This window comes from Bos javanicus, chromosome 5 (genome assembly GCF_032452875.1).
Source record: "Bos javanicus breed banteng chromosome 5, ARS-OSU_banteng_1.0, whole genome shotgun sequence".
Taxonomy (NCBI): domain Eukaryota; kingdom Metazoa; phylum Chordata; class Mammalia; order Artiodactyla; family Bovidae; genus Bos; species Bos javanicus.
Window position 1 is genome coordinate 95,910,238 of NC_083872.1, and position 12,329 is coordinate 95,922,566.

The window sequence follows — 12,329 nt, forward strand, 5'->3', positions numbered from 1 at the left end:
TTCAAATTAATCTTTTCTGATTTTTAGGAATTACACAGTATTTGTCCTTCTTTCCATACTTACTGTAGCTCTTCAAGACAAACTTTTCAGGGATCGTAATATTTTTATCTGTGTATCTTAAGGTCTCTGCCTATCTCCTTTAACTAAACAAGTAAGACCTGGAAAACAGTTCTGATAACAAATGAGATATGCACAAACACTGGAAAAATACAAGGTGGGCAGCACTACTTAGTTCAGACACAGGATGAAAAGAAAAAAATGGAAAATCATATTGTAAAAAACAATGGAAAAATTTCAAAACCCTATGTTTCGTTCAGGCATAGCAAATAAAGGTTTATACCAATTTTCTAATAGAAGAAACAGTTTTTATAGTGTGACCAAAAAAAAAAAACAAACTTTTTTTAAAAGCTGAGAAACTAGAGTTTAAAATCAGAAATGTAATTACATCAGTGAAGAAGACCATAATAAAAAAATCTTTGGGTGTGGCCAAATGAGGATTTGATGATTAGCCTGTGTAAACAAACTGTCAGTTGCTCAAGAAAAGATAAATCAGAGCTTAAAAATTTAAGTTCAAAGAATATAAAGATGCAGAACAGATTTGTAGCTGCCAGAAAACAGGAGGTAAGGGTAGGGTAAAAGCACGGTTGAAATTGTAAAAGAGAAGCAGGAGGGTATCCCTGTGTGGTGTGTATCTTGAACTGTGGTGGCAGGTTACATTAATCTATACATGAGATCAAATTGCAGACAAACACACAGTTAACATAATTAATTTATGTAAAACCTGAAGGAAACTGATAAAGTCTACAAAACTATCTGATAGAACTGTACTAATTTCTTGGTTTTGATAATGTACTATGGGTATAGATTTCACCAATGAGTGAGGCTGAGTGAAGGGTTCATAGGAGTCTGTGTGTTATTGTTCCAATTTCTTGTGTATCTATCATTTCAAAATGAGTTGTTTTAAAAAGTCAAGTAAACAGGATATGAAAATGATTCAAGACAGAAATATCTATAGGAATAATGACTACTACTGAAAAAACTACTATTGGCAATTACTACGTACTAGGCAATAAAGTGCGATTCGTGGGGTCGCAAAGAGTCGGACACGACTGAGTGACTGAACTGAGGCAATAAAGTTATCAAGACTCAAAGAAATGTAACTTGCTCAAATGAAAAAAAGAGGAAAAGAAATTCAACTAAAAACAATACTGCAATGTACAATGCTATACTAAAAATCCATATTACAGAATAACTAAGGAAACAACAGAAAGCAAAGCCTAACTGCAGACCACAGTTTGTGCTATGCTACGACACCTGTACTAAACTACATGGAGTAAGAAAGGAAGAGGAGAACTGGGCTACTTGAGGCCGTGTAATACTGAACTGTTTTGCAGGACATAAGAGACTAAACCACTACACTGGCAAATACAGGCATGCCTTGCTTTAGTGCACCTCACAGACACTGCATTTTTAAAAAACTGAAGGTTTGTAGCAACATGCGTCAAGCTTGGTACACTTTTTCCAATAGCATTTCCTCACTTCTTGTCTCTGTGTTACATTTTGGTAATTCTTGTAATATTTCAAACTTCTTCATTATTATTATACTGCTATTTGTTGTTGTTTTAGTCACTGAGTTGTGTCTGACTATCTGTGATCCCATGGTCTGTGGCTTACCAGGCTCCTCTGTCTATGTGGTATTCCAGGCAAGAATACTGCAGTGGATTGCCATTTCCTTCTTGACCCAGGGCTCAAACCTGTATCTTCTGCATTGGCAGGTAGATTCTTTACCATGTAGCCACTAGGGAGACCCTATTATAGTCTACAGTGATCTGTGACCAATGATCTCTGATGTTACTGCAATTATTTTATGTTTTGCATTTTTTAATTAAGGTATGTACATTAAAACGTATCTAAACGATTTTTCAGACATAATACCACTGCTCACTTAATAAGACTACAGAATTAATGTAACATTTATGTATTTTTTTCTTTAATGAAACTTTTTTTTTTTTTTTTTTTTTACAAATTTGTGGCTTGCTTTATCACAATAATTGCTTTACTACAGTGGTCTGGAACTGAACCCACAGTATCTCCAAGGTATGCCTGAGAGAAACATGGTAAGGCAAATCCCCAAAGCTTAATTTTAAAGATGGATAGAAAATACAATTTCAAGAATGCCTTACATATACATATTACACGTACTGATGTTCATATGAAAACAATGAGGATTAGAAAGGGTTAATGAGCAGAAGTTCCAGAAACAACATGCAGGAAGTACACAGTATAAAAGAAAATTTCAGACTTCTTTCCTCCTAGGTCAGCACCTCCTAAGATTACCACTTAAAGCTAAATATCAACTATCCAAGAATAGAAATTCTTACTTCTTGTCTTTTCTTAAGATCTTCTTTGGCTGCTCCAAAGCGTTTGGTTAACCTGGCTATCTTGGCCTAAAAAAAGCAAAAATGAGACAGAAATCAAATGGCATTATAATATTAAAAAGGAACCTGTGCATACATAACAAGAAATCTATGGGTAATAGGATCCTCAGAAGACAGTCAACAGCAAAGAAAATAAGACAAGTTGTTGTATAATCCTTGACTTCAAAACCCAAAGTAAACACTCTTAAGTTTTAGAAGATTGGCTTTTTTCCTCCTTGCTCACAAACCAGCATATTTCTGAATATATGTGCTTGCATTTCTTATTATTTAACATAGTTGAAACCACACTTAATTTTCTCACTGAGAATTATATATTAATAGTAAACATATCTATAAATCACAGAAGATCCCTAACCAATAGTACATATGAGTCTGAAATTCTCTAGGCCAGAACACTGGAGTGGGTAGACTTTCCCTTCTCTGGGGGATCTTCCAAACCCAGAAATCAAACCCAGGTCTCTTGCATTGCAGGTGGATTCTTGACCAGCTGAGCCACAAGGGAAGCAACATCTACAGTAATCAAATACTTCTTTTCAACAATTAACCTACTGGCAGATAAATAGCAGCAAGATCTTTTTTGACCCATCTCCTAGAGTAATGAAAAATAAGTAAATAAACAAATGGGACTAATTAAAAGATTTTGCACAGCAAAGGAAACCATAAATAAGATGAAAAGACAACCCTCAGAATGGGAAAAAATATTTGCAAATGAAGCAATTGACAAAGGATTAATTTCCAAAATATAAAAACAGCTTATCCAGCTCAATATCAAAACAAAAAAAAATACCAATCAAAAAATGGGTAGAAGACCTAAATAGACATTTTTCAAAAAAGACATACAGATGGACAAAAAACACATGAAAAGATGTTCAACATCACCAATTATTAGAGAAATATAATTCAAAACTACAATGAGATATCACCTCACATTGCTCAGAATGGTCATCAAAAAAAATCTACAGACAACAAATGCTGGAGAAGGTGTGGAGAAAAGGAAATCCCTTACACTCTTTGTGTGAATGTAAATTGATACAGCCACTGTGGAGAATGGTATGTATGTGTGTGTAAGTCGCTCAGTCGTGTCTTTGTGGTCACAACTCTTTGTGACCACATGGACTGTATACAGTCCATGGAATTCTCCAGGCCAGAATACTGGAGTGTGTAGCTTTTCCCTCCTCCAGGGGATCTTCCTAAACTAACCCAGGGATGGAACCCAGGTCTCCCTCATTGCAGGCAGATTTCTTTACCACCGGAGCCACAAGGGAAGCCTGGAGAACAGTACAGAAGCTCCTTAAAAAAACTACCATATGACCCAGCAATCCCACTACTGGGCATATACTCAGAGAAAGCCATAATTCAAAAAGACACATTCACCCCAATGTTCAATGCAGCACTATTTACAATAGTCAGGACATGGAAGAAACCTAAATGTCCACTGAGAGAGAAATGGATAAAGAAGATCTGGTACATATATACAACAGAGTATTACTCAGCCATAAAAATGAATGATATAATGCCATTTGAAGCAACATGGATGGACCTAGAGATTTTCATACTGAGTAAAGTCAGACTGAGGAGGAGAAATATTGTATGACATCTCTTACAAGCAGAATCCAAAAAGAAATAATACAAATCAACATTTACAAAACAGAAACTGACTTACAGACTTAGAGAAAGAACTTATCATTGTCAGAGGGAAGGGATACAGGAAAGGCTTAGTCAGGGAGTTTGGGACAGACATGTACATACTGCTATTATTTAAAATGGATAACCAACAAGGTCCTACTGTATAGCACAAGGAACTCTGCTCAATGTTATGTGACATCCTGGATGGGAGAAGCGTTTGGGAAAGAATGACAGATGTATATGTATACCTGAGTCCCTCTGCTGTCCACCTGAAACTATCACAACACTATTAATCAGTTATACTCTAACATAAATAAAAAGTATTAAAAAAAGAAAAGAAATGCCTGAGATGGAAAAGGTTGGGAAAGAAGACACATGGCAGAAGGGGGCTTTAAAAGCTCTCACCCATCTCAGGAAATTGAGAACACTATCTGAATGTTCAGGACAGAATGCAAGCTCACAAGTGGCCTGAAAAGACCCTAAGCTGCCACCTCAGACTAGCTTTCAGAATTTATGCAAGCAGGAAGAGAAGAATAAGGCAAGTGTGATAAAACAGGTTGTAAACGGTCTAGCCTAAGTGTTGAAAGAGTACCCCAATGCAGTTAATCTGCAAACATTTGGGAGAGTAATCATTTTACTTTTTAGGCTCCAGGCATTTAAATGAAAGTTGCTCAGTCATGTCTGACTCTGCTACCCCATGGACTGTAGCCTGCCAGGCTCCTCTGTCCATGGAATTCTCCAGGCCAGAATACTGGAATGAGCTGTTCCCTTCTTCAGGGGATCTTCCCAATCCAGGGATTGAACCCAGGTCTCCTGCATTGCAAGTGGATTCCTTACTGTCTGAGCATTTAAGTTAACTGTCAAAATATCAGCTGACCACTAAGCTAACAAAACATAGACTTCAGTGACCATACACAATAACGAATATATACTTTCCAAAAATTGTTTAGAAAACCCACTAATCAAGCAAACAACAACAAGCAGCAATAGCAAACCCTAGATAGAAGGGGAAAATCTGATTTTCTGAATTGTCACATTGCAATATTCAAAATATCCATTTAAACAGTAACAATGAACAAATTAGGGCATATGCAAAGAAGTAAGAAAGTATGGTTTATTCACAGAAAGAAAAAAAATTAACAGAAATATAGCTCAGGCATAAGACTTACTAGACAAAGACTTTAAATAAATGGTTTTAAATCTATTCAAAGAGCTAAAGGATACCATTGAGAAATAACTTGAAAAGAAAAAAAGGAAAAAAATGTCTCACTAATAGAGAGAATATGAGTAAAGAGACAGATATTATATATTTTTTAAAAAGCATAAATTCTGCAGCTAAAAGTACAATAACTGAAATTAAGAAATTCACCAGAGAGATGGGAGGACAAGACTGTGAAAGAAAAGTTTTGTATACTTTTTTGCATAATAGGTATTAATTCAAGAGGTTAAGTTTAATCTCCAGAGTGAACACTAAGGAAAAAGTAAAAACTTTATAGAAAGAGAAAAATGAAGAGAGTTTAAATGGTTCACTAGAAAAAAATCACAAAATAAGGCAATAATGTAGGAATTAAGCAACAAAAAAGGTGAAAGACAAGTAAAATGGTAGGACTAAGTCTTTCTTTATCAATAATTTAAATGTAAAGAGATGAAAAACTCTTCAGTTAAAAGGCAGAGATTGGCAAAGTGGATAATAAATCATAACCTAACTCTATGTTGCCTACAAGACTTCATCAAAATGTAAAATTTCTGTGCATTAAAAGACATTATCAAGAGAGGAAAGTAAAAAGAAAACTTACAGAATGGGTGAAATAGTCATAAATCATGTACTTTAAAGTGTTCAATATCCAAAATATGTAAAGAACTCTGACAGCTCAACAATAAAAAGGCAAAAACAAAAAATCCAGGAATAAAAATAACTTAAATTTTCTCTAAAGTAGATACACAGATGTTTAAACAACACATGAAAAGATGCTGAACATAAGTAGCCACTAGGAAAACACAAACCAAAATCACAATGAAATACCACTTCATATCCATTAGGATGTCATAATTATTTTTAAAAAACACAGACAGTAACAAGTGTTAACAAGGAAATGGGAGAAATGGAAACCTCAACATTGCTGGTGGGAATATAAAACAGGAAACAACTGACTGTTCTACAATCAATTAAAAGAATTACCATATGACCCACAATTCCATGCCCCAAAGATTTGAAAACAAGTATTCAAACAAATACTTGTATACAAATGTTCACAGCAGCATTATTTTCGATATTCAAAAGGTAGAAAGAACCTAAACGCTCATCAAATGTTCATCAACTGAAGAATACATAAATAAAATATGTGTATGTGTGTGTATGTATACACAAGTTAACATCTTGAATTAATTCCTATTTATTTTCAACAGTATAGAAAGATAAATATTACTTAGCAATGAAAAGGAATATAGTAGTGATACATGCTACAACATGTATGAATCTTAAAAACATTATGCTGTGAAAAAACAGGCCAGACACAAAAAGTCACATATTGTATAACTCTGTTCATATTAAATATGCAGTATAGGTAACTCAGTAGAGACAGAGAGCAGATTAGTGGTTCCCAAGAGCTAGGGGGAGAAGGAAATGAGAAGTGACTATTTAATGGATACAAGGTTTGCTTCTGGATTGATAAAAATGTTCTGGAACTAGATAAAGATGATGATCATACAACAGTGTGAAGGTACCAAATGACACTGAACTGTAAACTTTGAAAGTAATTGCTATCCAAATTTTACTTCCATAAATATCTAAATATCAGAACAACAAAGAAAGAGATGGGAACTAAATCGGGCTGAGTAAAATGTAAATAAATGGCATGGTAAGGACAGATCATAAATGAATGGAAGCTACAATATGAAATCAAATGGCTGAAATAAAAATACTGTGAGCATTAACACTCTGCAGTGGGCTTTCCTGGTGGCTCAGTGGTAAAGAATCTGCCTGACAATACAAGAGGCACAGGTTTGATCCCTGGTCTGGAAAGACACCACATATCGTGGAACAGCTAAGCCCGTGCACAACAACTACTGAGCCCGTGCTCGAGAGCCTGGGAACCACAACTACTTAGTCCATGTGCTGCAATTACTAAAGCCCGCACACCCTGGAGTCCATGTGCAGTAACAAGAGAAGCCACCACAACTAGAGAGTAGCCTCCACTCGCCTCAACTAAAGAAAACCCCACACAGCAATGAAGACCCAAAACAGCCAACAAATAAATACAATTATTTTTTTTTTAAATCTTAAAAAAAAAATACTCTGTCAGACAGTGAAGCAACTGGTGGGATTAGGAAAAGTGGATCAAAAACTAGATCTAAATTACAAATCAGAAAATGAACACAGGTTTAAACTGGTACACAAATGAGGAAACTGAACTACACAGAAGAGAATTAACATGCAGCATTTTAGAAAGATGAATACAATGCTTGAGAAGGACCAGTAAAGATGTAAAAAGCAGTACCAAAGTGGTCGTGTAAAAGGCTGCTATTATAATCAAGGAACTGGGTAATGATGGTCTTATAGAAAGTTAAAAGATGTAAAAGACAGACTTTTATAAGAAATTTAAAAGTTTTAATTTGGCAACTCACTGTGTATACGTGAAGTGATATAGAGGAATTAGTTTCCAAGAACTAAAAAATTGTGAATAAAAGAAACAATGGGAAGACATTCCTTGAAGATTTTTCTGAGAATTCAAGAATTTTGAGTAAGGGGAACAATGTGCAACTCCACAACATGACTTATTTGTGGAGAAGATGATTGATTTGATGTTGCAAAGATTAAGATTCTAAGGCTACAAAGAAATATGCAAGTGCAAAGGTTTATTAAGTTAGAGACAGACTTGTATCTTAAAAATATGAGTTAAAATCTCAGGTTCTAAAAGCACAAAATCATAGATGCAGCCATGGGACTGATAACAAACCATGAATGAAATTATTCTCTTAAATCTTCCAACATTTTCAGTTCTAATTCAACATTCTAAATAGTACTAGTAAAATAAAATGTAATGATCAGACAACACTATCACTAACTATATAAGGACCCGCTAAAGGTAAGAAACAGGAATAGTGTTGTCCTAAATGATGCATTATAAAATAACTACAATGACCTTATTATTAATGAAGTCTCACTTTAAATAAAATTTACAATATTAAATTAAAAAACTAAACTTGTTGGCTGAGATACATAATTCCTAAAATCTAGTCACAGTTGCTTGCAATTTGCTTTCAACTGCGCAACTTTATTTTCATGAAACACTTCTCCCTTATTTGTAAGTAAGGCTCTATAAGTGGTTTTCAAGTCAGCATCTGAGACAATGCTCATTTTTCAGACAACCTACCAAATAGAAACACATTCCCTTCTGACAGAATGAATGCATTGATGAAATTTCCCAGTTTCTTAATCTTGGAATGAAATTAATTACTAACACATGCTACCATGTGCACATGTCAACTAATCAGAAGCTCAAGCACTACGTGTTAATATACAGACATATTCAATAAAAAATTAAAAGTAGCAATTATTCATAAACACAGATCAACAAACTAATGTCTTTAAAAATACAATTCATTGGAGGAAATAGATTAATATAAAAAGAATCACAGCAAACATTATTTAGTACTTAACAGCATTTTAGATGATGCCAGCCTTTCTTCACTGACTGAAGAAATACTGAAGATGCACTACCAAGATTATTTCTGAGGCTTGGCATGGGTTGATACATATCTCAAAAGTATGTTGAAGTCTGAACCCCAAGTATTAGAACACAAACTTATCTGGAAATAGGTAATTGTAGAGGTAATTACAGTTGACCCTTGAACAACATGGAGTTGAACTGCATGGGTCCAATTATACATGGAAATTTTTTTTCAATAAATATACTATTCATATTTTCATTTTACAGATCTTTAAATTGAGTTAGAGTCTGTGTTCAATTAGAGATCACCATAACTGAAATCAAAGGAACTAGGGTTTGAGTTCTGATTCTATCCGAACTGTTCACTGCTGTGGGTGAGTCATTTATGAATTTCTTCATTTTCTGAGGCAGGTACCAGTACACAGATTTTCAACTGCAGGCAGTGGGGACAGCACCTCTAACCCTTACATTGTCCAAAAGTCAACTCTAGTTAAGATGAGGTCCTACTAGAATAGTGTGGGTCCTAATCCAGAGTGACTAGTATCCCTAGAAAAGGGGGGAATTTGGAAGCAGACACACATACAGACACAGCACTATGTGAAGATGGAGCCAGAAATCACAATGATACTTCCACAAGACAAGAAATGCCCAAGATTGTCAGTAAACCGTAGGAAGCTAGAGGAGACAAATGCAACAACTCTTTCTTACAGCCTGATGGCAGCTTGACCTTGGGCTTTTAGCCTCCAAAACTATGAGACACTACATTTCTGTTTTGGAAGTCACCCAGTTGATGGTATTTTTTTTAATGGCAGCCTGAGCAAACTAATAGCGATTCCTTTTATTCCTAATACTTATAAGTTAAATATACTTTATTGTCAACTTGGAAAACATATACTAGAAAGTAAGTTATGAGAATGATGACACGTGGATATGCAATTTACTGTACAAACCTGTAGTTCAGCAAGAACTGTTTTATGCCTCTTGTTACACTCAATCTTTTCCACTCGTGTTTTCAATTCTGCCAATGTCTTATCAAATACAGCACACTGCAGTGCACACAATTTTTCTTCCAGTAACCACTGTACAACCTAAAAATATATATTCCTTTGTTACAAAAATGGAATTTCAAGCAAGCAGCAAACAGTAAATATTCTGAAGTACTCATAAGACAGTACTAATACATTAGCTAGTTTGTTTAAAAAAAAGTACTGGCATCCATAACACAATGATATCTGTTGAAATCCTCTACTTCTGCCTATATATAATATCTACTGTAACAGAATAAAATGTACTAAAAATAGAAAATTTCCAGAGGGTGAAATTTTTAAAACATTTTGAAATTGGAAGTTTTAATATTTTCCTCCCATACCCTCTATTGTGATTTGAGGAAACAAGGTGAAGGACCAGATTTTAATATTTTCTAATCTGTTACAGATGATATTTTTAGCAGACACTAAGAATCTCACTGCTCTATGAAATTTACTCACAGTTTTTATATTTATCTCATTATGGACCCATAAAGAGGACACATGGTGCGTATCCATGGACCACACTTGAGTAACACTTTCCTAGAGGAGTAAACCCTCAGTATACACAGATGTTTTCAAAATCCTTTCACATAGCTATCTTCATATTTCTAATAGCTCTAAAAGAAAGACTAAACTGGCATTATTATCACCATATGATAAAAAGATCCGAGAGAAAAAAAGCTACTTTTCTACTGTCTCTGTTCCTTTCTCTAATGGGGATATTTACACTTTGAGGCCTAGGTTATTTATAATTTCACCATTAAATCTGTAAGGCTTTGAAAAATTAATTTCACCCAAGTCTCCTATTCTTCTCTTAAAAAAAGATTTGTCGACATTTATGAACACATTTTGAAAACTATATTAAATACTTCATATTTTCATTATTTTTATCTCTAGTCTAATACATACAGTGAGAAGTTTCCAATGCCTGTACTTTAAATATTCCTTTTCCCTAGTCCTTCCAGAGCCTTGTTCATACCATTTTTAATACTAACCCTAAAACACATAACAAAGAGCTTAGAATGCAGGGACTTACAGTCATGAAATCAGCTTATGAAAAAAATTATAAAAGCTAAAATGTTAACATATGAGACTGTAATGTTCCTACTAGAATGAAGTTGAGTGTAGAAGGGAAAAAAAGCTGAAAACTGATACTCAGTTTTGTATAAAGCAAGTAAGAAGTCATAATGTCTCTCCTATTTTGATGATTAGTATCATATCTTTAGAAAAATAAAAACAATTTAGCTTCAAAAGAGTCACAAGGAATTTTAGAATTAAATTAAGGGTAATAAGCCCAATCACTTTCTTCAAGTTCTTTGTTTCTATGAGAAATCTGAATATGTCAATAAAATACAGAGTAAAGTCAAAAACCTAGAAGAATAAAGATGGTGGTGCCTTTTATTTAATATGGTTTTAACTTATAATCTCTAACACCTTTTGTAGCTTCTGGTTTATATCTCCTTTGGCTGTAATCTTTACTTGAAATTCTGCCTCATATTCCTCTTCCAAATATCGACGGCGTTTGGACTGTATGTTGTCCATGTCCTCTGACTTAGAACGTTTTCTTCTAAAGCATTCACCTGAAAAGAAAAAGTAGGTGTTTTTATTAAACACCAATTAGATGCTTTTATTATAGACTTTAATGCTTATTTTCCATCCTCAGGAAAATATTATTTCTATCTACAAAACAGCTTTCTCAATCATTTGCTTTTGTGATCAGAAAAGTTAGTAGATAGCTTTTAGCTTTAAACTTGAAATGATTTTCAATATGCTAAATAAGAACTTCCTAATGGCTAAATAAGCAAATGGATGAACAACATGAACAAAGAACATTCTTTCCTCAAAATCTTCCTATTAAGATGGAAGATGAACTAACAATATGAGATCATCTCAAACTCATTACTTTTAATAAATTCTATATACAACATGAATTCTGACAAAATACAGCATTCATTCACAAGTCACAGATTTCTCAGCATGCATTCTCATATCACATACTTCTACAACTGTGCATAGCTTTAATTATTTAATTCTTTCCCCTCAGTAATATTTTTTCCTCACTAAATTTAGGAAAAATTCTTCCTTAATCATTAGCCTTAGGAAAATAACATATCAACAGTTACTCTTAACATATCTTAAGAAATTGCAAATATATATTGATAAAAATAATAAAATTAATGTTATTAGGAAAGCAATTTGGTAAATAATAAATATTCAAAGACCTTCACTTAGAAATTTGTTTTAAATACTGACAACACTCATGAGATCATAAGCAAGTTTTATCTGGTTTCTTTTTGAAAGAAAAAAAATATAAGAAAGAAAATATTAAAATCTCCACACTTATTAAAGAAAAATGGCTATATGTGACCATAAATTTTCCTCTCTACCTCACCCTATATCCATATCTATGTGCCTGATTTAAAATCCAATTCTACTCCACAACTTTTCTTGTATTATAACTTACACATGCACAGATGGAGGGCAGTAAGACAGAGAGTTACAGAATACCAATTTCTTGACTTCTGGTCCAGTGATCTTTCCGTAAACCTAATGACATTCAGTTACAT

At 33.9% G+C, this 12,329-nt stretch overlaps 1 protein-coding gene across 10 annotated transcripts in view; it reads right to left on the reverse strand.

The window, feature by feature from the left end:
- Nucleotides 1–12,329, reverse strand: part of ATF7IP (activating transcription factor 7 interacting protein) — a 122,586-nt gene that overhangs the window by 46,798 nt on the left and 63,459 nt on the right. For all 10 annotated transcript variants that reach the window (XR_009736608.1, XM_061417782.1, XM_061417777.1 and 7 more), the window contains 3 exons: nucleotides 11,197–11,342; nucleotides 9,685–9,822; nucleotides 2,382–2,447 (listed from right to left, as the gene is read on the reverse strand). Coding sequence is in view for 9 of the 10 variants with exons in the window: in XM_061417782.1 (XP_061273766.1) it covers nucleotides 2,382–2,447; nucleotides 9,685–9,822; nucleotides 11,197–11,342 (350 nt within the window). In the remaining variant the exon portion in view is untranslated. The remainder of the gene's footprint in view (nucleotides 1–2,381; nucleotides 2,448–9,684; nucleotides 9,823–11,196; nucleotides 11,343–12,329) is intronic.